Source organism: Panthera uncia, assembly GCF_023721935.1.
Source record: "Panthera uncia isolate 11264 chromosome B3 unlocalized genomic scaffold, Puncia_PCG_1.0 HiC_scaffold_1, whole genome shotgun sequence".
In the NCBI taxonomy this organism is placed as follows: Eukaryota; Metazoa; Chordata; class Mammalia; order Carnivora; family Felidae; genus Panthera; species Panthera uncia.
In genome coordinates, this window is record NW_026057582.1 from 27618732 (window position 1) to 27643375 (window position 24644).

General features: G+C 50.7%; 1 protein-coding gene across 2 annotated transcripts in view; it reads left to right on the forward strand.

Moving 5' to 3' along the window:
• MIDEAS (mitotic deacetylase associated SANT domain protein) overlaps positions 1-24644 on the forward strand; it is a 65916-nt gene that overhangs the window by 27962 nt on the left and 13310 nt on the right. For both annotated transcript variants that reach the window (XM_049611379.1, XM_049611378.1), the window contains exons 2-3: positions 15765-17485; positions 18821-19120. In XM_049611379.1, the coding sequence (XP_049467336.1) occupies positions 16013-17485; positions 18821-19120 (1773 nt within the window). In that variant the 5' untranslated portion in view covers positions 15765-16012. The remainder of the gene's footprint in view (positions 1-15764; positions 17486-18820; positions 19121-24644) is intronic.

Consider the following 24644-nt stretch of genomic DNA (forward strand, 5'->3'; position numbering starts at 1 on the left):
CAACTTTTAAATGTGGGATTTAAAAATAACCCAATTGTTGAGCCCTGTGGGCTGCCGCTTGTAATAAATGGAGAAAAGAAGAAAAAGGAAAAGATACAGTTACAGATTCAGGTAAGGGCTGCCCATGACTGCAGAATCCAGACAAGAGCTGCCCAGTAGAGCCGGGAAAAAGAGGAGTGGAAGAAGGCGGGGGGGGGGGGGGGGGGCGCGGGGGGGGCCGGGGGTGGGGGGGGGGGGGGGGGGGGGGGGCAGGGGGGGGGGGGCGGCACATGGAGCACTGTGTCTTGGAAGGGGAATGGTCCCAGTCCAGGAATCTGGCCTTGATAGCCCCTCTCCTGCAGTTGGGTGTCCCAGATGGAAACTTTGCTTACTGTGGAGTAGGGATGGCTACAAGTAGCTGGGAGATTCCTGCTGATCCTTCGAGGCCTGTTTCAAATGCCACTTCTTTTGAGTCTTCTCTGAACACTCATTTCCACCTTATGTAGTCATTTGTGTACATTTTGCACCGTGGTGCTCAAAACATAAACTCTGAGTCTCTGTCCCGCCTTCAAACAGTTGCAGTGAGGATTCTGAGATGCAGCAAGTACGTTCCAGGATCACCCTAGCCTCTGCTCTAATGTGTGCTACTTACTGTTCTCACAATGCTTGGCTTCCAGTAGGTGTTTAGTATATGTTAGTTGAACAAACGAATGAAAGATCTCCATCAAGAAACTGTGGGCTTGCATGTGGTGGGCCCAGGGAGTCCTGCTGCCGGGACTCATAGTGCACCTTTGGTTTCAAAGGGGTTGGTCCATGAGTGGTGAACCCAGTTTCTTGGCCCTGCCCTGCCGCTGATCTTCTGGCAGACAGAATGTGTCTGGTCATTCTGACCCCAGTGGGACCTCAGGGTGAGAGTGTGAAGCCTCCTGCCTGGGAATCTGCTAACCTGGGCATTTCCTTTGGCCAGGCCTGTTTGGCACCGTGTGTGTGTGTGTGTGTGTGTGTGTGTGTGTGTGTGTGAGCGTGCGCATGCGCGTGCACTCGTGCACGCAGGAAACGCAGCTAGTGGTTGCATTCCGATAGAGGGGTTGCTCCTACACAGTAGAGACTGACTGTGTGGGGCTGAACTAAATAAACTGCACGCAGGTCTGGAGCTAGGTGGAGTGTGCTGAAATCTCCACTTACTTAAGGGATCTGCATTTGCATTTGAGGCAACATTCAGGATACCCTGAGACTGTGAGCTCATTTTATGAATCGGAAGCATTACAGCATAATTTTGTGTTGGAAACTTCTATTTGGAATCCAGATCACCCTCCCTCCACCCCAACACATGCACACTTACAGGGGCGCTCACAGTCACACACTTGGGAGTGATGACAGTTAGTGGGGCATCAGTTCAGATTCCAGAGCCATCAGGCAAAACTTGTCCACACCCACTTCCGCCCCCATACTCAGATCACCATTCCTGGATGGTGTGGGGACAGTAACCCAGGCAGTGACTGTGAAGGAAGCCTGGCAGGTGCACAGGGATGAGGACTGGGCAGACATGGGTTCCTACTCCAGCTTCTTTACTTCCTGTGTGGCTTTGGGCATTGCTTAACTTCCTGAGCCTGTTTCCTCACGTGTGAAATGAGGATGATAATAGGGTCGCTGTGAAGGTTAAACAAGATCATGCATGCAAAGTGCCTGGCACACAGTAGGTACTCAACAGACGATGGCTATCATTTCACTGGTTCCCCCCAAGTCCAGCTGTGTGCCTTTTGCTCCTCCCAGGGAAGAGGAAATGAAGTCTGTCCTGCTTGTGGTAGGAGGGCCCTCCTCCAGAGCACTGGGGCTTGTGTGAATGAAGCTCATTTTATAACTCCCTAGGCCGTGGGTATAGCTGTGTGATCCTCTGTCATCTAGACCGGCCTGGATCCTGGTGCCTGTGTGCTTTTGCTAGGGATTCCGTCCCTGCAGCGCAGGGTTAAGGGCTCAGCTTCCCAGAGATCAGATGGTGCTCTCAGGAACCTACCCGCCCAGGCCTCAGGCAGAACTGCTCACGTGGGTGGGAGGAAGGCTGCTTTCTCAGCCCAGGAAAAAGTCCCCTTGTCTTTGCTTCACCTGAAGCCTCCCAGTGTGACCTCAGTGGAGGTTTGGGTGGAGCTGAGGGTGGGAGTTGTCTCTCTAAAGAGCGCTTTGGCTCTTTCACCAATTGAAATAGCAGGGGTGGAGTGGGGGAGGGGGGAGACACCAACATATTATATAAGAAGTTGCCACATGTCAAGACAGAGCTGGGGTTTTGCTGGGGCGGGGGTGGGGGTCTCCCCGAGGGACCTGATTGCCTGCTGTGGTTTGCGGGGGCTGGTGGGGAGGAGAGGGGCTGGGGGCCTGAGGCTTCCCTGGCAGTGGTTCCTGCTCTTGCTCTTCCTGGAACGGAGCCCGGTGCTGTGGCCAGCTGGGGAAGGTGCTCCCTGTTCTCTCTGCCTTTCTCTCCAGCCGCAGGGAGCTCGTGGGTTATTTTTTCCAGGCAGTGCTGCTTCTTCCAGGAGTCTCAGGGAGGGGGGAGGGGAGCAACCAGGGCAAGATTTGTCCACACCAGAGCTTGAAGAGGGGGAAGTATACCAGGCTTGCACCCAGAAGGGGGTTCCCTGTGAGGCTGCCCAACTTCTCTGGGGAAATAGGGTCCAGAGAAGAAGGAAAAACGGTGAGGGGTTTTGATTCCCAGCTTTTTCCAGCAGTTGGGCAGGCAGAGGCCCCATCCAGCCTGCTGTTGCCAGAATTTGTCAGTTCCTTGAAGGGGAGGGCCCCAGAGCTCAGAATTGCTTACGTGATAACTGGCACCCTGAGAGCGCGTGTACCGCTGGCTTTTCTCCCCCTTTCTTCCCTTCTACCTCCTCCTCCCTCTCCCAGCCTTCTGGCAGCTCCTGGGGAGTGTACCTGACTGCCTGACTGCCGCTCAGATCCCTCTCCCGACCTGCTCTTGCTCTGACCTCCCCAGCTGGCCCTGGGTCACAGTCCTGGGCTCCCCAGCTCCCGGGAGTCATCCCAGAGCTGGAAGGAACTTTGGGACATCTAGTCCCAACTCTTTGCGTTTCAAATGGGGAAGCAGAGAGGCAGTGAATTCCTTGAGGTTCCCCTCCATGCCCCCACTCTCACCTGAGGCGGGTAGGAAGAGGAGCTGCTCCAGTGTCCATCCGGCCCCTGGCCCCTGGCCCCTGGCCCCTGCCCCCTGCCCCTCCCAGTCGGAAGGTGGGAGGGCTGCTTCGGTGCAGGAAGAGCCCAGAGGAGTACTGTCCCTGCTCCTGGGTGTGGCTGAGTCCCCAGCTGGCTCCATAGTTATTTATTTGTGTGCGTGCGTGTGTGTGTGTGTGTGTGTGTGTGTGTGTGTGTGTGTTTGAGTTCTGTGGTTGGGAGACTGGATCTGAGTGAAAGCAGAAGTACCCGCGCTATGTCAACTATGTGGCGGGCAGATTGGACCTAATAGGGACAGTCAGGAGAGGAAGAAAGGGGGCAGAGGCCCCCTCTGCGCAGTGGCCGCTGTGCTCTTTTTGTCCCTGCATCAGTGCTTGCACACTCGAGCATAAACAGCCCTTCCATGTTGCTAGCAGCTGCCTTTCCTTGCTGGCTTTGGGCAGAAGAGGTGCCAAAAATAACCAGGCGGCACTTCCACTTGTGGGACCTTCACTGTGGTCGCCTTGGGGCAGGCTGACTTGCTCTCTGCAGGCGTCCCTGCTCATTCGTCCTCTGGCCACCCCTCCCCAGCTTCAGGTGATGGCACTTTCCCTTTGAATGCTCTTCTTCGAGTGAGCCCAGGAGGGTGGCAGCTCCATTAGGGGCCTGGAAGCTCTGCCAGGTATTATGTGGGGACTCTCGTCTCGCCGTGTCCCTGCAGGCCCTGCTGGGACAGCTGAGCCCAGGCCAGGCCTGTGCTGGGTGTGCGCCTCCTGGGTCCTTAGGCCAGAGGCCCTGCCTGCCCGCAGAGCCCAATACTCTTGCTGGGACCCCTCATCCCCTTGTCCTGCTCACGCTGGCCAGCCCTGCGCTCAACCAGCTGCAGAACTGAGTCGCACCATTCAGTTCCTCCCGAGGTGGTGAAGACTGACAATGATGCTACTCCCGCCCAGCAGAGGGGAAAGGAAAGCACATTTCTTGAGCCTTTACTTTGTGCCGGGCACTCCATGTATATATCAGCCTCATCTAATCCCACAGTAACTATGAGGTGAAGATGGTGTACCCATTTACTGACAGAGAAACAGACCCATAGAGAAGCTGGTGATTGGAGAAGCCCAGGCACATTTTGTCAGACCCTAAAGCCCTGTCTCTTTTTTACCATGCAGCTCACACTCTTCTGCGCTCTTTTCATATGCAGAGGGAACAGTGTTTTGACCCTTGGAATGAAGGACTGGTGTTGGGAATTCAGGCACCTTTAGACTGGCTCATTAGGGAGATATTCTGGGCTGGGAAGGGTGGGGAAGACCCCTCTGAGGCTTCCCTCTCCAAACACGGCACAAGGCAGTCAGAAGCCCAGCCTGAGCCACGAGGCCCTCCTGTGGAGGGCAACAGGCACATGAGGGTCAGCTGTGTGTGTGTGTGTGTGTGTGTGTGTGTGTGTGTGTTGGGTGGGGGGGAGGGAGGTTGCTGGGGGAGTCGTTCATGCATGGGAGGAGTAGAAAGGTTTAGTTTTGGCCTCCCTGAGACCTTCCAAGTGTCTCCTCCTCCCCAAAACATGCCAGCCTCTGTAGTCACACCTGACATCGGTTCTAGGACTTGGGTCTCCCTTCCTGGCTGTGAGGTCTGACCCTGGGGTCCATCGTTCCAGCTGGCTTGGCCCAGGTCTCAGAGTATCTGGTTGGTGTGGACTTGGGGCTTGGGCTGGATGCTCTGCTGGTGCCCAGTGCCAAAGGCCTCTGGGTGTATTTCAGGAACAATAAAGAATAAATCAACACAGGAAAAAAAGGCCCCGAAGCAGCTGCTCAGAGACTGGAGAAACGCAAGGAATGTGTGAGCACTTGGCAGAGGCCCTGGATCTTGACCAGGGCCTGAGAAAGGGCGCGGCATTGACTGGATGGTTGGGCAGATGAGGCAGGCGGCTCTGTGCCCACCTTGTAGTTCATCCAAGAGGCCCAGGCAGCCATGATGACATCCCCTCTGCTGACAGCAAGTTTTTGTGCTTCTTGGTCACTAGCAGATATTGGGGAGCCATATTGTCCCCACTCTTTTGCTCCAAACCAGCAAGACACCCCCTCGCTGCCCACCCCGTGCCACCCGGTAGGTCTTGGCCACTTCTGGAGCTGACCACGCAGGAGACCCTGGGCTGATAAGGACACCACACGTGCCAGACCCCCCCCCCCCCCGTTCTGCCTCCCTACCAAGGGGGCATGAGCCAAACATCAAGGACCTGGCATTGCCATGGAGTGCTGAGTGTAAGAACACCTACCTGGGGAGGCCCTGACCACACCTCCACCCAAGGAATCAGCTGCGTGTCCTTGAGCAAGTCACTTCACCTCTTAGTTTTATCAGTCATGAAATAGAGATTTGGACCAATGATCTTTGGAGGGGGTGGGCACTATCTGTCTCCCTTAATTAGTACGTGCAGGGAATAGCCCTTATTTAGAAATTCAAGTTCTTGAGAGGAAACCTTTCGGAGAGCCCTGTGCAGAGAGGTGGGTTGCTAGGGCTGGGGCTGATGCTCAGTGCCCTGGGTGGAGGCCATCAGCACTAGTAGGAACCCAGTCACGGAGCCGACTTGACCCAGACTTCAGGGTGCCAGGAAGGGACAGGAGCCTGAGCCCCATTGGGATTTAGGATGTCTGAGAAGCAGGGGAGAGTCAAGTCTTTATTTGTAAAAGGCTGTTTGTCAACTGCGGGTGTGGGGTTGGAGAGTATGGGAGGGGTGTGGCTTCCTCTTGAGCAGAAAATGTTGAGCCTTCCACAGGTTGTCCCCGGTGGTGGTGATCACCAGTAGCCTCTTCATCTTCAAAGCCATCCCCTCCCCAGGCCTCTCTCAGCCACCTTACCTGACCAGCCATGCTTACAGAACACCATGGTGGTTTTCAGGCCAGCTGGAGCTGCTTCTCCAGGGAGAAGATGTGAGCAGTCCCGAGGCTGCTGCCATCTGTCCCAGCCACTAAGCAAGACGTTGAGCCTGAAGCCCTGGGGAGGAAGTTGGCAAAAAGGACTGTGGGTTCCAGTCCCTGTCTTGCCTCTGTACTCCTGTGGCAAGTGATTTGACCCCTTGGACCTTCAAGTTCCTCATTGAAAAAGGGGGAGAGTACTAATACCTACCTTGTGAAGGTGAAACAGCGCCATGGGCTTAGCACCATGGTAGTGGCACCCTCTGGAAGTGTTGGAGATGGCGATGGTGGTGGAGGAGAAAGCCTTATTTTTTGTGATGTTGGGATTTCACCTTGGCTCCAAGCCTGCTCAGTGTCTTGCCAAAAGGTGTGGCCTAAGTGGAGGCACGAAACGTTGTTATTGGAATTCTTGGTTCTGGGCCCTGCTCTGCTTCTGGATGTGCATCTGCAGGCTAATTTCTTTCCTTCTCTGGGCTGCTTTGTGGAACGAGGAATTGGACTGAGTGAACACTGGGCATCCCTTAATATTTGGAATCTGTTCAGCTTCCCCAGCTGGGCCCCGCTTTGCTGGTTGGCTCTGAAGAGAGGCACAAGCCACCTTTCTCCCTGTGGAACGGAGTCTCTTGTTCCAGGGTGAGATCCTACTGACCCTGCAGCTCCCAACTCACCTCTGCTGCCCTCCCCCCTTACCTCAAAACCCCATGGGCTTCCAGGGGTTTAACAGATACCCCCAGTCTTTCGAGGAGCCTGTTTCTGACAGACTGGGGCTGGGATTATGTCTTGGTGGGAGTGTTCTATACTGTGCTCTACTTAGAAGTGCTCCCAGGAAAAGCAGCAGCTGGGAGGGAGCAAGAGGAAGGGGGGAGGTGCCCATATGAGTGGGGTTCTCCTGTGTAGCATTCCTTCTGAGGCCCACAGCAAGTGTGGAATTGGGATTTTTCTGGAAGAATGATGGGAAGACCAGGGACTTTGAAGGCTGACAACAGGGATTTGAATCTTGCTTCTGCCTTCTTAACGGCAGAGCCTCGGTTTCCCTCTAGAATGCAGACAATCAGATGCCCAGATGGGAAGTTTGTAAGCATGGATTCGGGTATGTCAAGGGCCTGGCGTGGGGGAAGTGCTCCATAAATGTTTGCTTCCTTCTTTTGGATATTCTGTAGACAGGCAGGGGGAGTGAAAATATTTGCCTGTGGCCTTTTTCCCGGGGAGAAACAGGCTGCATAACAAACTGTTACAGCCCCACAGGCCTCGCCCTCCCACAGCTGTTTTGATTCTGGGGTCAAGCTTGGGGTCAGGTTCAGTGTGTGTCCGGTGTGGGGGATGGGAGAAGGGCTACCCAGGCATTTGCAAAAATCTGAGCTCTGCAGTTTCCTAGGGCCGTGGAGAAGGTGTAGAGACCATGGTCTGAGGGAGTGGCAGTTCTGGGCTGGGAGAACTTGACAAGTTACTTATAACCTTCATTTCCTGTAACTTTGTTTTATAGCCTAATTTATGATCTATCCTAGAGACTATTCCATGTGTTCTTGAGAAGAATGTGAATTCTGCTGTTGTTGGGTGGAATGTTCTGTAGATATCTGTTAGGTCTGGTTGCTTTATAGTGTTGTAGTCTTCTATTTCCTGTGGATCTTCTGTTTAGTTGTTCGGTCCATCATTCAAAGTGGAGTATTGAAGTCTGCAGCTAGTATCGTGGAGTTGTCTGTTTCTCCCTAACATGCCGACAGTTTTTGGTTCACGTATATTGGGGACTCTGTTGTTAGGTGCATATATGTTTATAATTGTAATATCCTCTTGATGGCTGGACCCTTTGATCATTATAAAATGCTCTTCTTTGTCTCTAGTAAGAGTTGTCTTAACGTCTATAAGCATAATATTAGCATGGCTGATCCAGCTCTTTGGTTACTGTTTGCATGGTCTATCTTCTGACTTCCTTTTACTTTCAACTTGCCTGTGTCCTTGAATCTAAAGCGTTGTCTCTTGTAAACAGCATATAGTTGGATCAATGGGTTGTTTTTTATTTTTTTAACCCATTTTCCCAACCTCTCCCTTTTAATTGTAGTGTTCAATCTATTTACATTTAAAATAATTATTGATAAGTTTGGGTTTACGTCTGCCATTTTGCTATTGATTTCTGTCTTGTGTCTTTTTTTGTTTGTTTCTCTGTCACTCCATTACTGTCCTCTTTTGTGTTAAATAGATATTTTTGAGTGTATCGTCTCTGACTTATAAAATGGGACCAAGAAGAGCGAGGGTTAAATGAGATGTTGCCAGCAATGCATTTAGCACTATGCCTGACAGATAGGATGTGCTCAGTAGACATGGCATTCATCTGGGCCTCTGGTGCTCTAAGAGCTGTGGTCAGCCCTAGGGCTAACTGAGAGCAAAGTCCATCCAGGGCTCCATGGGACTCCTCCTAGCTCCTGGGCAGGGTATGGCCCTCTGGCAGTCAGCTCCTTTAGGAGGGAGGAGCAGTGGGTCCCTGGAAACCACATTGTGCCAGTCCCTGACCCTCTAGTCTTCCCCTACTCCAGCATCTGGGCAACACGTGGGCTGCTTATGAAGCACTGCATATTTCCACGGCCCTCCCCCCCCCCCGAGGCCTCACCAGACCCGGGAGCCCATCGATCGCTTAGGGTAGGTTTGAGAACCACTGCTCTCCATAGATGGGCAGCAGGGTCTGTTAGAGATCTGGTTTGGAGTTGGCAGGCTTGGATTTGAATCCTGGCTCCTCATTTGTGTCCTTAGGCTGTGACCTGGAACAAGGTACTTTTCAGAGCCAACCTTTTCTCATTTCTCAGATGGGAATAGTGGTTACACAAGTGAGCAGTACCCACACACATTGGGCATGTGGTCAGTGCTGGTGGCTAACATGTCATGTGGCAGTTGCTGGTTACAAAGGTGTTTCTTAGTCCTGCCCTGTCCCCCCTGCCCAGCCCAAAGCTCCTAAGTTCCTCAAAGGCAGGAACCAGTGAGCCGCAGCTCCTGGACCAGACACCTGGTGATCTGACAACCAGCCCACTGCACTCTCCATTGGGCCCAGGCCCTGATCCTCCCCAGTCTTGGTGCAGAAACACAAGGAATTGAAGAAGCCTTATGGGACAGTGGTTACTGTGAATAAGAGCATGAAGATTCAGAAGGGGTGAGAACAGTGTGTGCCAGAGGCTGCCTGCAGGAGGTAGGCCTTGAAGAAAGGTAGATTGTCAGAGTGGAGGCAGGGCTTCCGGGCAGAGGGAACAGCTGCGGCAAAGGCTCAGAGTCAGGGAACTCTCCCCAGGTTACATGTTCCTTGTATTCCTAGCTCCTGCATGGGCCACTGTGCATTATAATCAGTGTGTGTTTCTGTGTCTCTCTTCCATGAGACTGGGAGCTCTGTGTGGGTAGGGACTGTGCCCCTTCTGTGTCTCCCAGAGCCTGGAGGGCTGCACAGGTGTTGTGTATGGGGGGGGGGGGGGGGTTGTTAGCTAGGCAGGGTGAGGCCATGCTCCTGTGAGAGAGCTCCTCTGTGTCTTGGCCTGTCTTGGGCAGAGTCTGGCACTGGGGCTCAGACACAGACTCCAGAGGGCTCTGCCCTAGACCTGCTGGGAGCCCTGCCTTTCCAAAGGGAGGGAGGGGTTGGAGCAGCCTCCAGTGGTGTGAGTCCCTTAGGGCATAAATTTATAAGGAGACCAAGGGCCCCACCCATCCCCATGAGGCCCTTTCCAGAGGTTTAGCTATTTAAGGAACTTAAGGGATATTTGCTGATCTCTTCTGCCAGTTTTTACCTTACTCCCCTGGGATTCCCAAATCCTGTTGGAAGGGGTTTTCCTGGGCTGCCTGTGATTATTTGTGGCCCTTGACTAGGAGGGAGGCAGCCAGTCCCCTCAGTGTGGGCAAAATCTGAGCCTGGAGGCTCGATCCTTTCCTGGCTCTGCCTGAGACTCTTTGCTTCCCCCCTATAAAACAGATCTGGTTATCCTGGCCTCTCATGAACATCCTGACTTCCTATGGACTTCCTGAGGGTGTTTGCTGGAAGTAGAGGAGAGGGACAATAAAGGTAGATACCTGAATGAAGCTCTGAGGGTGGCTCAGAAGGCAAAGGAGTCTTCTCTCACACATATCCCTTTAAAAGCATCTCAGTGTTAGCATTTAAAAAAAAATTTTTTTTTAACGTTTATTTATTTTTGAGACAGAGAGAGACAGAGCATGAACAGGGGAGGGGCAGAGAGAGAGGGAGACACAGAATCTGAAACGGGCTCCAGGCTCTGAGCTGTCAGCACAGAGCCCCATGCGGGGCTCGAACTCATGGACCGCGAGATCATGACCTGAGCCGAAGTCGGACGCTTAACCGACCGAGCCACCCAGGCACCCCTCGGTGTTAGCATTTTTATGGTCACGGCTCAGACTGCTGCCAGCTCAAACCCTGGCCAAACCTTCCGAGCCTGACCAGCTTGGTGGCTGAGACCCCTGAGACTCTATTGGCATGGGCTCTGCATTTCGGAGCTGAAGTTGAATCTGGAGAAGTGCTAATCTGGGGACTCTCTGGATTGGGAATGGGCAGAGCATAGGGCCTGCTCTCTCACGCCCCCAGGGGCATGTCAGAGGCAAGTCCTTGTCCCTGTTGCTGGTGTCTCCTTCCTTACTGGTTTGCAAACTCCTTTATAAACAAGACTTATGTGTCCAGTGGGTTGGAGAAATGGGGCCCTTCAGCCTGGTGTGAACTTGCAGTTAGAGCAGGGCAGACAGCACTGCAGATGATTGCACTGTGTCCAGAGGGAAGGCTTATGTAGGGCCTGGGCAACTCTAGCTAGCCCAGGATGTCAGTTGCAGATTACTTGCTTAGTGTGGTTGTAGCCACAGGCCCCAGAGTATCTGAGAGAGAACTTCCCAGGATATGAGTGTGGGCTGGAGGGCCAGCTGGGCCATGCTGGGCTCCTCTAAGAAGGGAGGGCTCTTCACCCCCTGCATCCTAGCCAGACACCTTGGTGTCTTAAGCCCAGCCATGTCAGGGCACAAGGTAAACAGATCCACAGGCTCATGTCTCTCTGGCTGTGGTCTAGGTAAGGGTGGGAAGCCATGGGGAAAGAAAAATTGGACAGGACAACAGAGGGGCTGGCACTTTCCCAAGTTGACCTGCATGTGGTGTGGGGCAGCAAGTGGCAGTCAAGGGGCAAAGTAGCCTGTGGGCCAGCAATTAGAGAAGAATTTGTGTTCAGATGGGTTGGAGAGGGCCTGAGGCGACTGATGGGATGGGGTAGGATGGGGTTAGGAGGCGGGACCTTTTCACTTCATCTTGACATCATGGAGATCTCTGATGTGCATCAGGGAGAGAGACTGGAAGTCAGGGCTGGGCAAGAGCCCAGGGTGGACGTGCGGGCCATGAGTCGTGCCTCTGCCCGGGCAGAGCTCTGACTCACCTTGGGCGCAGTCTTGAATGAGCATCCCAAGAGGCAGATACAAGCCAAATGCCAAGGTACAACGGTCTGCAAACTCTGCTCCATGGAGCTTGCAGTCTGCTGGGGACAAAGAAATAGAAATAGGCACCTGGAATTTAGTGTGCTGAGTGTTGGGGGGGGGGTGGTTGGGAGGTGTTGTGGGCTCATAGTGAAGCTCCTGGCTAAGCCTTGGGGTGAGGGAGGACTTCCCAGAGGAAGCAGTGTCTCAGACCTGAAGGACAAGTAGGACCTGGCCAGATTAAAGGGTGGAAGGTATCCTAGGCAGAGGTGCTGCCTGGCCAAAGACCCGGAAGCAAAGCAGGAACAGCACTGAATGACGGCTCAAGCATGGCAGGTTGAGAGAGCTGGCAGGAGCCAAAGTCTGCAAGACTCGTGGGCAGGATAGTTTAGACTTTGTCCTAAGATAGCCTGTCTGGTGCTCTGGGAACTGGCTGGCCTAGAGATTTGGAGCCTTGTTAGATGCTGTATTTAGGTCTGTTTTGCCTTGGTTAGGGATGCATGAGCTCTGACTCCCCGTCTTCCTAGTGCTGACTTGGTGGGGTGGGAAGTGGCCTCGGTTGTAAGAGCAGCAGCTAGGAGTTTTAGCAATAAAGGTCAGGAGGAACTTCCAGTCAACTCCGATCCCTGGGTCAGAGCTGAGCCCCTGCAGCTGCTGGGACCAAGCTAGTCCTGGCCTGTGGAACCTTGACTCACAACGGTCTTGTCTCTCAGATGGCTGTACGCAGTATCTCTAGCTTGGGAGTGGCCCTGGTCCCCTCTGCGGGCATGTGGCAGGGCTGCTGAGGGTACTCGGGGAGCTGTATGTGTTCTAGTTGCCCTCCCTGGAGGGTATGGTGTCACCATCAGCATAGAACTCCCAGAGGCCTTTCCAGCACCTTCTCTCACGTGTCTGCAAAATACATATGTGGGTTCAGCACTGTTTCCTTTTCTTGGTGCACATTGCTTTCTTCTATAGAGAAACAGTGCTTTCCACCACAGATCTTCCTGAAAGCCTCATAGGTTCCTGGTCACTGATGTCAGACTCTTGCCTTGTCTTCTGTCCAGGGGTGTATCACCGGGTCTGGTTAGGGATTGGTTGCAACAGTGCAGTGCCCAGCGGAAAGGAGAGTGAATACAGCCGGGACAGACAACCAGACTGATAAGAGTGGGTTGCACTGTCTGGGGCCCCTTGGTGACTGTGGGTTTCCTTTTGCAGTGTTCCTGCATCCGCTGTTAGAGACCCTGCAGCTGGTCCCAGGGTGAGCTGCCTACAGAGGTTCCTCTTTACACCCTCTTCCCTGCACCCTCAGGGAGTTGGCCCACAGGTCTGCAGCCTTCGGAACAGATGGCGTCCTTCCTCTTCCTCGCTGTGAGGAAGGACAGGCCGACTTCCACCTGAGGAACAGAGAAGTGGGGCTGGGGCACAAGAAATGAGAGGAAGTGGCTCAGTCTTGTCCAGCGTTGTGGGCTGTGATGTACGCGTAGGGTATGAGAGCTGGAAGCCCCACCAGCAGCAGCTAGACCTGAGGCAGGGGTGAGCTTGCAGGGGCTGGAGAGGAGGTTAAAATAACAATGCTTCATGCTTGGGCTTCATGCTGATTTACAGTGCTGTTGTGGGAACTGGACATATGCAGAGCACTTAGGACAGACCTGGCACAGGTGCATTTTATTATCATCATCATCATCATCATTCTACTACTACTATTATTACTATTATTACTACTACTTAGGGCGCTGCTGCCTTGGTGTGTCCTTTCCCCACCTTCCTCTAGGGGTCCCAGGCATCTTTCACTCTTCTCCTCATGACCCCAGATAATGACCTTTCTGCTCTGTGGGTCCCAGGTCTGGGTCTCTGTGCTTTTGGCACTCTTAGCCTTCCAGTAGGGGTGACGGAAAGGACTCTGCAGAAGCTTCTGGGGGTGATTCAGCCTCCCCAGAATTTGCCCCCTTGGTTTCTTATAAGCAAGTTCCCAGCCTAGCTTTAGAAACCTACTGTGGTGTCCTGAGTGATCGTCCTTCATTGCACAGGGTGCAGGGTGGGAGGAGGCAGACCAGCCTCACCAAACAGCTGCTGGTGAGCCAGCGTGGGGCCCAGGGCAGGAGCAGCCCTGCCCTGGAGCATTATTCACAGACTCCGCCTCCATCTCACCCAACCCAGTGTGCAGAGCTTCCCCTCCCCCAGGCTCTGAGTGGCCATCCCCCGCGCCTGGTGCCTGGTACCCTCCACAAGGTGCACACTCGCACGCTCGTACACCCAGGCTCATCTGCCACGTGGGCCTTCCCTTCCACCAGTCTCTGAGCCCATGCTGTGGCTCAAAGGCAAGAGGGCTGTGACTGGGGTAGGAGGGCAGTCTATGCCTGTAGGACCAGGGGATGCACAAGTGCATGTGAGCACCTGAGGGGTTCTCAGGTCCCCTGGAGGCACATGGACCTTCCAGCTCCCCCTCAGTGCCCTCCCCTCAGCACATTCTTCCTTCCTCTGCCTTGCTTCTGCAGACACATACTTCTAGTTTGTTCTTGCTGCTGGGCGAGGCAGAGCCTGACTCCCGTAGCTAGGACAGTCCCAGCCTGCAGCTTCACCATGGTGCTGGGAGTTATTATTTTCATTGAGGGGGGCCTGGCTTTTGGGTCTTTGCTCTGAATTGGGTTGGCCGTCAGGGAATGAGAGTTTAAAGGCAAAAAAAAAAAAAAAAGGAGTTTGTTCTAAAGCTGGTCCTCTGAGCTCCCACTGCTCCAAATTGTACCCCTGCTACCAGGGCCAGGACCTCTTAGATGCCCACCTAGTCTCTCTCCCTCCCCAGGCTCGCATAAGTGAAGACAAAGGGGGTGCCAGAGGGAAGAGTCTCTCTCTCTCTCTCTCTCTCTCTCTCACTCTCTCTCACTTACTTCAGGGCCCAGAGCTGAGAAAGGAAATGGAGGAGGAAGTTCCTCCCCTTCTGGGTGCTGGTGAAAGTGAAAGGCAGGTGGTGGGGGGGCTGGAGTGAGTCACAGCCGCTCAGGAGGGGAAGGGCTGGGGAGCTGCGGAAGCCTGTGAACGGGTGATAGGAGGCCTCACACTGCGAGCCTGCTCTTACTGCCCGGCCCTTCTTGGCCGGGTTGATTTCCTGGGAACCCCTGGGACTGCTAACTAGGACCTGGAGCTTCTAGGGTCTGAGGTCTGAGGTTGGTCCGGACCTGCAGATTTATTCCCCAGGGCTTCCTGAGCTCCCCTCCCTTCCCTTCCTGGCCTGACTGGCTCGGGACCAGAATCTCGTGGGGAAGAAGTAGGCCATGTAGCTCCCACCCTCGCCAACTTCCCAGGGAGGGGGAAAAAAAACCCTCTCTGAAGAAAGACAAAGTCTTTGAAAATACATGTAAGTTATAAAATACTGGTCTTCATTTTGACTGTCCTGTAGCAGGATAAATAGAGCAATGTGTTTTGTTTTGTTTTTTAAATCAAGTTAGAAAATAACCACAGACACTCTGAGCACTCTAACTCACACTATGTCATAGGAAAATCCCTCCAGATCTAAATTCTAGCAATCTGCATCCCCTCAGTATCATAGTTACTCTAGTCCTTTGATCGGGAGCTCTTTGGCAGTGGAGGAGGAGGGTAGGTGGGGATTGCTGACTGGCTACTGGGCTGGATCCCGCCTCCAGCCAGCCAGGGCTGCAAAACAGGTTCTGTGCTGGTTTAGGGAAGGCTCTGGCAGCCACGGTCCCACCCTGCAGCTCCTCCCAGGGGTGGGGCTAGAACTGCACATACCCTTCTAGGGCCTCACCTACATGCCTCAGTGCAAAGGACGTGAGCCTAGCCCTGGGCCTTGGACTCTGCAAGGACTTGGTGGGCTCCCACCCTGGAGCCACATGGTTAGTTAGGAATGACCCCTGTTGTCTCTACTTCCTGTGCTTGAGATAAGCTCAGAGCATCAGAGGAGGCATTGGCTGCATAAAGCTCCTTCTGGGTCTGGTGGGGAGGCTACTGCATGAACAGATGTGCTCCACCAACTGGGCAAGGGGAGTCAACTGAGATGGGAGCTCAACATGGCCTTTGTCACTCCTTTTCCCATCTTGGCTACAGGGGCTCTGACTGGATCTCAGCCCCCCTTGTTCCCAGGGTGGTGCCTTTGTGCTGGGTACAGATTACACAACCAAATGCTGCAGGGTGAGGTGGTGGGACACAGAGTCACAAAGCGCTGCCTTCTGGTAGTTCCCCCAAGGTTCTGGCTCCTGCCTCACCTGTGCTGCTCTGTGAACTTGGGTCCATCTCTCATACCTGTGCTAACATCCGGGGCATCCTGGGAGGCTATGGCTGACACTGTCACTACTCTTCTGTCTGCAGGCTCCGGGGTCCTGTGGAACATCATGAACTGGGAAGAGTAGATGAGCCCAAGAGCCATCCTACAAAGAGCAAGGAAGAGCCAACAGTTCTTTCGCCCTGTGCCTGACCTCACCCCCCAGCACTTTCCCCTCCCCCTGTTCTGCCCCCACTGGCTCCTGGACTAGAGCTGGGCTTCCAGCAGAACATCCCCACGGGGGATGGGCAGCTGGTGAAGTAGGGCTCACTGCCGGGGCCCAGTTGGCCACACCATGAACCTCCAGGCCCAGCCCAAGGCTCAGAACAAACGGAAGCGTTGCCTCTTTGGGGACCAGGAGCCAGCTCCCAAGGAGCAGCCCCCACCCCTGCAGGCCCCACAGCAGCCCCCAGCCCCTCCACAGTCCACCAGAGTGAAGGAGGAGCCTTACTTTGGGCACGAGGGTCCGGCAGGGGCCGCCCCTGTCTCCCAGCCTGTGGAGCTACCCCCTCCGAACAGCCTGGCCCTGCTGAACTCTGTGGTGTATGGTTCCGAGCGGACCACGGCAGCCATGTTGTCCCAGCAGGTGGGCTCGGTCAAGTGGCCCAACTCTGTGATGGCTCCAGGGCGGGGCCCTGAGCGTGGAGGCGGTGGGGGTGTCAGTGACAGTGGCTGGCAGCAGCAGCCAGGCCAGCCTCCACCCCACTCGACATGGAACCGCCACAGCCTGCCCCTCTACAGCGGACCCAAGGGGAGCCCTCATCCTGGCATGGGGGTCTCTACCTACTACAACCACCCCGAGGCACTGAAGCGGGAGAAAGGAGGCGGACCGCAGCTGGACCGCTACGGAAATGCCGTGCGGCCGATGATGCCACAGAAGGTGCAGCTGGAGGTAGGGCGGCCCCAGACGCCCCTGAACTCTTTCCATGTGGCCAAGAAGCCCCCAAACCAGACACTGCCCCTGCAACCTTTCCAGCTGGCGTTCGGCCACCAGGTGAACCGGCAGGTCTTCCGGCAGGGCCCACCGCCCCCCAACCCCGTTGCGGCTTTCCCACCGCAGAAGCAGCCGCAGCAGCAGCAGCCGCAACAGCAGCAGCAGCAACAGGCCGCGCTTCCCCAGATGCAGCTCTTTGAGAACTTCTATCCCATGCAGCAGCCACCCTCTCAGCAGCCCCAGGACTTTGGCCTGCAGCCGGCCGGACCCCTGGGGCAATCCCACCTGGCTCACCACAGCATGGCGCCCTACCCCTTCCCCCCCAACCCTGATATGAACCCAGAACTGCGCAAGGCCCTCCTGCAGGAGTCAGCCCCACAGCCTGTGCTACCTCAGTCCCAGATCGCCTTCCCCCGCCGCTCCCGCCGCCTCTCGAAGGAGGGTGTCCTGCCTTCTGCCCCTCTGGATGTGGCTGGCACCCAGCCTGGACAGGAGCCCACCAGCAACCTATTCCTACATCACTGGCCCCCACAGCAGCCACCACCCGGGCCCTTGGGGCACCCCCATTCTGAAGCTCTGGGATTCCCGCTGGAGCTGAGGGAGTCGCAGTTGCTGTCTGATGGGGAGAGACTGGCACCCAACGGTCGGGAGCGGGAGGCTCCCACGATGGGCAACGAGGAGGGCATGCGGGCAGTGGGCACAGGGGACTGTGGGCAGGTGCTACGGGGTGGGGTGATCCAGAGCACTCGACGGAGGCGCCGGGCATCCCAGGAGGCCAATTTGCTGACCCTGGCCCAGAAGGCAGTGGAGCTGGCCTCACTGCAGAACGCAAAGGTGAGAGTGGCATGGGATGGAGGCCTGGCCTGGCAGAGGGCAGGGTGAGCTGTGTCTGCGGCCAGGGGCGAGCAAGTGACTCCAGGTCTACGGGGTGGTTTTCTTCTTCACTGAAGGAAATGAAAGAACCCATATGCTTCAGGAAGTTCTAAACTCCCTCCATGCAAAGAATCTCTACGTAGGTGCATTCACACCTGAAGGAAAGATGAAAGGTTTGCAGGCAGGAAGGTGCAAAACACTGTCATGGGTTGGCTTCTTCATTTGGCACATGAAGGACTGGGAGTTGAGGAAGGTGAAACCATTGCCAGATCCAGTATCCTAAAATGAGACCGTGGCAGTGGTTTCCACAGGTGATGATACTTGTCAAAATGCATCGAACTGATGACAAATAGGTGCATTTTGTTGTATGTGAATTTTACTGGCAATAAAGTTGATTTAAAAGAAAGGACAGTAACAACAGGGAAGAAGAATGAATAGAATTTGAGCACCTCTCTTGTACGTGGAGTTTCTTACACTTGATCAGAGAAGTAATTTATCATCAAACCCTACGACAGGGTTGCTGAGGCCCATGGAGAATTTCCAAGGTTATAAAGCTAAGATAAAGGCCTGGCATCTGACTCCAAAGCCAGTGTTTTCCCCTCCTTCACTGGAGGTTTCAAACCGCCCCCCCCCCAACCCCCAATGCCTACAGCAAGGCTGGATTGTCAGAAGCTACAGAACTTGACTTCAGGCAGTTTCCAATGGGGGAAAAGATACAAAGACCATCATTACCTTGTAAAAAGTTCCTTGTTTACTTTCTTTTGCAGAGATAAGTTTTGTTTTTTTTTTTTAAGTTTTTAAAATTTATTTTGAGAGAGAATGAGTGGGGTAGGGGCAGAGAGAGAGGGAGAGAGAATTCCAAGAAGGCTCCACACTGACACAGCCCAGAGGCCGACATAAGGCTCGAACTCTTGAACTGTGAGACCATGACCTGAGCCGAAATCAAGAGTCAGATGCTTAACTGACTGAGCCACCCAGGCGCCCCTGCAGAAATAGGTTTTGAATTTAGATACTATTGCATGTGCCACACACTGTGCAGGTCAAACGAAACACATGTGTAAGCCACTTGTGGCCCGAGATGGTCATCTGAGGACCGCTGCACCAGGCCAGGATTGGAGGACCTGGCAGAGGGAGGTTATGGAGAGTATTTGGGAGTGTGATGAGAGAAAAGGTATTTAGGGAAAGACCATTGGGAACCATTATGGGTTCCTGAATCAAATGCGACTAGGGGTCCTGGACTTATTAGGACTTATCTTCTAAATCTTACCTTCGTTCCCCCTCCCTCTCCTTCTCCAGGATGCCAATGGCTCTGAGGAGAAGCGGAAAAGTGTGCTGGCTTCAACCACCAAGTGTGGGGTGGAGTTTTCTGAGCCTTCCTTAGCTGCCAAGCGAGCACGAGAGGACAGCGGGATGGTACCCCTCATCATCCCAGTGTCTGTGCCTGTGCGGACTGTGGACCCAACTGAGGCAGCCCAAGCTGGAGGTGTTGATGAGGATGGAAAGGGTCCCGAACAGAACCCCGCTGAACACAAGCCGTCAGTCATTGTCACCCGCAGGCGGTCCACCCGTATTCCTGGGGCTGATGCTCCAGCTCAGGTATGAGGGGGCTCCCCATGCAAACATCTATAGTACCTGTGTGCTCCTGGGGGCCTAGTACCCTATGGGAAAAAAGAGGTCATGGTAGTATAGGAGGGATTCAAGCAACCTGCGAGATACTGTTTATATTTTCCAAGCCAAACTTATGGATAAATGCACTTAGGGGAGACAATGAGACAGTTTTATACTTGAAATTGAGACTGCTTATGAAAATCTAGGATGTGTGAATCTCTTTCATTTTAGGTCAGCAAATTTTCACCTCTAATATGGGTCAGATTTTGTGCTAGGCATTGGGATATAGAGATGTTTACTTGTCCTGTCAATATAAACATATATATGTTGAAATCTAAGGTTGGGGTTTTATCTATTTTAGTTTTTTGTCAGTATTTGTTTTACACATTTTGATGCAATGCATACTCATTTAGAAGTGGATTAGACACTTCATCATTGTGAAATGTTTCTTTTTATCTTTACTAATCTTTTTGCATCTTTTTTTTATTAAGAAGAATTTTTTTTTAATGTTTATTCATGTTTTGAGAGACAGAGACAGAGCGTGAGCAGGGGAGGGGCAGAGAGAGAGGGAGACACAGAATCTGAAGCAGGCTCCAGGCTCTGAGCTGTCAGCACAGAGCCCGACACAGGGCTTGAACTCACTAACTGCAAGATCATGCCCTGAGCCGAAGTCGGAAGCCTAACTGACTGAGCCACTCAGACACCCTGTTGCCTCTTTGTTTTTGGTGTTTATTTATTTTGGAGAGAGAGAGAGCACGCACATGTGTGTGAGTGATGGAGGGGCAGAGAGAGAGGGAGACAGAGGATCCATAAGAGGCTCTGTGCTGACAGCAGAGAGCCCAATGTGGGGCTTGAACTCACAAACTGTGAGATCATGACCTGAGCCGAAGTCAGACGCTTAACCGACTGAGCCACCCAGGTGCCCCTCTTCTTGCCTCTTAAAATCTACTTTGTGAAATATTTTATTTTATTTCATTCCATTTCAAGAGAGAAAGAGAGAGCATGAGTGGGGGGAAGGGGTGGGGGGGGGCAGAGAGAGAGGGACAGAGAATCTCAAGCAGCCTCCGAGTTCAAAACATGGAGCTCGATCCCACCAACCATGAGGTCATGACCTGAGCCCAAACCAAGAGCTGGATGCTTAACTGACTGAGCCACCCAGCTGCTCCTACTTTGTGAAATATTTAGATTTCTTTTGGTTAGTGTTGTGGGGAGGAAGATGAGGTGTGTATCTTTTCCATCTTTTTACTTTTAGCCCTTAAGGTGTATCTTTCAAGTGGCATATAATTGGTGTTTGTTATTACCTGTTCTAACAACTTTCGTCTTTTAGAGCATTGATACAGTTTACATTTAATGCAATTACTGATATACTTGGGTTTAAATCTGCCCTCTACTTTTTGCTATTTATTCCATATTGCTTCTTCTGTTCTTCGCTACCTCTCCCTTCTCCCACTTTGGATTGATTGGGTTTGTCATTCCATTTCCCCCCTTTACTATTATTTATATACTTGTTTATTCCTTATTCTTATTTATTTACTTAATTATTACTCCTTTAGTAATTACCCAAGCAGCCTTTCTTACCTGGATTAATTGGAGGGAACTAAGCCCCACAATAAGGAATTTGAGTGACTAGTTTTGCAATTCACTGGAGCATGGCACATAGCTCGTACCCTTTCCAGATGCACAGGCAAGAAGCTAAGTCATTACATACCATGAAAACTTACATTAGGCCTTAATTCTCTGGTTGAGAAGAGCTACTAGAGAGTAAAATATGCATTCTTGGCTTATTGAAATCTAATGTAAATTCATATTTTACCTCTTCTAGAACAATGCAAAGTTCTTACAACACTTTAACTCTGTTTTCCACTAATCTCTCACTTATAGAATTATTAACATGTATTTTCATTCTCTAAATATTTTAACATCACCAGGATGATATGACATCATTGTTTTTGTTAAGTTTTAAATTTTAATTCCAATATAGTTAACATATAGTGTTATATTAGTTTTAGGTATACAGTCTAGTGATTCAACAATTCTATACATTACTCAGTGATAACATTATTGTTTTGTTCAGTTGTTGTCCATTTTAGCCTGAAAGACTTACTGTATGTATTTGTTGTTTTTCATTTCTTCTCATATCTCCAAGCTTCTATCTCAGATCATTTTTGTGCTGCTTGAAGAATATTCCTTAGTATTTCCTTTAGTGCAGGTCTGTTAATGATGAAATTTATTAGTCTTTGATTGTCTGAACATGTTTTTATTTCTTCGGTTTTGAAGCTGGGTAGAGAATTCTGTTGTTGGTAGTTATTTTTCTCTTAGCACTAAAAGGATATGTCATTCTATAGTCTTCAGACTTCCATTGTAGTTACGGTGTTGGGAAATCACCATTAGCCATATTGTTACTTCTTTGAATTTAAGCTTTTTTTTTTTTTAAAGTTTTTAAACGTTTATTTATTTTGGAGAGACAGAGTGCAAGTGGAGGAGGGGCAGAGGCAGAGGGAGACACAGAATCCAAAGCAGGCTCCAGGCTCTGAGCTGTGAGCACAGAGCCTGATGTGGGGCTTGAACTCACCAACCGTGAGATCATGACCTGAGCCAAAGTCGGATGCTTAACGAACTGAGCCACCCAGGTGCTACAAGCTTTTTTTTTTTTTATCTTGTTGCTTTTAAACTTTTTTTTTTTTTTTTTGGTCATTGGTTTTCACCAGTTTTTGCTGTTATACCTATTGGTTTTCTTTGTATTTATCCTATTTAGAATTTGTAGTCTTCCTTAAATATTTCTTCTGTCCTATTTCCTCTCTTCTCTCCTTCTGGGACTCTAGTTACACATTTATAAGAGTTCTTTACCATATCCCCTATTTTGTCTGTTATGCACTTATCTGTGTTTTCCATTTTTCTCTTAGTCTGAACTATCTTTTAGTTTACCTATTCTCTCTTTAGCTGTATCTAATATGTTGTTAAGCCAACTCACTGAGTTCTTATTTCTAGTTATTTTTTTTTCAGTTACTGAATTTCTATTTGGTTCATTTTTAGAGTTTCTAATTCTTTGATGAAAACTTCAACCTTTTATTTTATTGCATAACCTAAGCATAGTTTTCTTAAAGTTTATGTCTGATAACTCCATTAATGGGATCCCATGGGTCTCTTTCTGTTACATTACTTCTTGTTTTTAAATCACATTTTGTTCTGTTGTATATCTGGCTAGTTTTAATTGCATGTCAGACATATATGAAAAATTGTTGAAGTAATTAAAGACTCTGGATGTTTTTCTTGTCTTCCAGAGAGGACTTAACTTTGCATCTGACAGGTAGCAAAGGGCATTAGCAATCCTGAATTATTTTAATTTAATCAGAGATTGAAATGAGATGATTTTAAATTGGGCATTATTCCACATGTGGACTAATCTATTTCTGATTCACCTTTATTCTGAGGATATAGCCCTTTGGAGTCCCAATCCAAAGCCTGGGGGATTATCAGCCTCTCCTTCCCTGGCAAGCCCTAAACTCCATTTAGTTGCTCAGCTTCCCACTTACCTCTTCCAGTAATGCACCCACCTCTAGGGAAAGCACAACTCCAGATGCTGGACTCACTTTTTCACTTTCTTTCATTTCCTGTATCTTGGCTCTTCAGGTCTTTGACAACTTATTTGCTCTCTGATACCTTCAAAAATGTGGTTTTTATATTGAGCCTGAATTTTCTAGTTATTCTCAGCCGGAGAGTTAGCCTGTGATTCTGTCCTCTGTAACAAAAAGGGGAGCTTTAAGATTGTCATGAGCAGCACAGTCTCTACTCTCTGGGGTCTTATTCTCTGGTTGTGATAGAGGTTGGAGGCTAGAGGCCTCAGTTTATCCTGAGGATGGCAGGAAGGAGCCTGAACAACTACACAGCTCAACATACCCATTTCATAGTTGAGGAAATAGGTCCAGAAAAGGCCAGAGACTTACCTATGTTTATACAGCCAAGTAATGACAGAGGTAGCCCTGGAATTTAGATCTCCTGCAACTCCCGCCCGTGAGCACTTACACTACACCAGGCTTAGGAAGATGTTTATTTTTTTGGTTACTCTTTTTATTTAGTTATTTGTTTTTCCTTGTATTATAGATATTTCAATCTTGCACAAAAGTATAGGGAATGGTAAATTGAACCTAAATATTTAGCCATCACCCAGCTTTCATGGTTTTCAAAATATAGCCAAATCATTTTTTATTTGTATCTCTACTTTTCCTTACCACTGGTTTTTTGTTTTTTGTGTTTTTTTTGAAGCAAATCCCAAACATCATATCATTAAGTTCATAAATATTTAGGTTTATATCTGAAGTACATTATATATAAGATTCCTTCCTTTTTTCCTTCCTTCCTTTAACATAGCCTCAATATTATCACACCTAAAAAAAATGAATACAAAAAATATTGTCAAATATTCAAAATAGTTTAATTCCATTGCCCTTATTACAAAATTACAAATCATTACGGCTAACTGAGTTCATATTGGATTTCTTGTCTAACAAGTTTGGGGCCTTTGGTTCCACTGCATTTTTTTCTGTGCAATCATCTTATTCCCCTAAGGGAGAAAGAACGAAAAATTTCATTTCTTCCTAGTCTATAGAAAAGGAAAGAGGGCACAAATGGGTAAAGGACATGGCCAAGACCTCATGGACAGTCAGTGCCTTCTGCTGAAAGGTGTTGTAGGAGCTGGACACGGGGAGAGGGGGAAAGCCTACTCTTCCCAGGTCTACTTAGTCAATGTGGCCAACCTCACCTATGGGCCAGCTCTGTACTCAGGGAGATGATCTGGATATTGCTCACCCTCATAGGGTTCCATTCTCTTTTGAGAGGATAGGGATGGAGCAGAGAAAGGCTTCTCTTCCCTTACAGCTCTACCCTCTATTCTACATGGAGACCCATGAGGCATATTGAGCAGGGAGAAGTGTAAGCTAGGAGGGCTAACCTTTGACAGCATAAGTAGGCTGGTCTGTTATCGTAGGACTAATTTTATGAGAAAAAGTGCTGCAAGGACAGGACTGTCTTCTTCCTTCTGTGGTCCCATGCCCAGCTCAGGTCTTGACACATAGTAGGGACCTCCATCTAATATACAGCTTGATAGCAGCCAGTATTTATTGAGTAATTACTACATGTCAGTTACTGTTCTCAGTGATTTCCACATATTAATTAATTTAGTCCTCATAGCTAATCCATTTGGTAGGTACTTACTATTCCCATGTTAAAAATGATGATGCACAGAGAAGTTAAGACATTTTAAGTGATAAGTAAAGGGGGTAGAGCCCATTCTAAGCAATCTAGCTGCAGAGCCTGGGCCCTTAACTACTACAGTTCTCTGTCCAATGGCATACTTCACATTAGGTATTGGGAACTATGGCCTGTGGGCCATATCCAGACGTAAGAATAGATTTTACCTTGTATCTTTTTTTTTTTTTTTTTTTTTTAACATTTTAAAAGGATTATTTAAAAAGAGTGGGGAAGAGGAGAAGAAGAATATGTAACAGAGACTGGG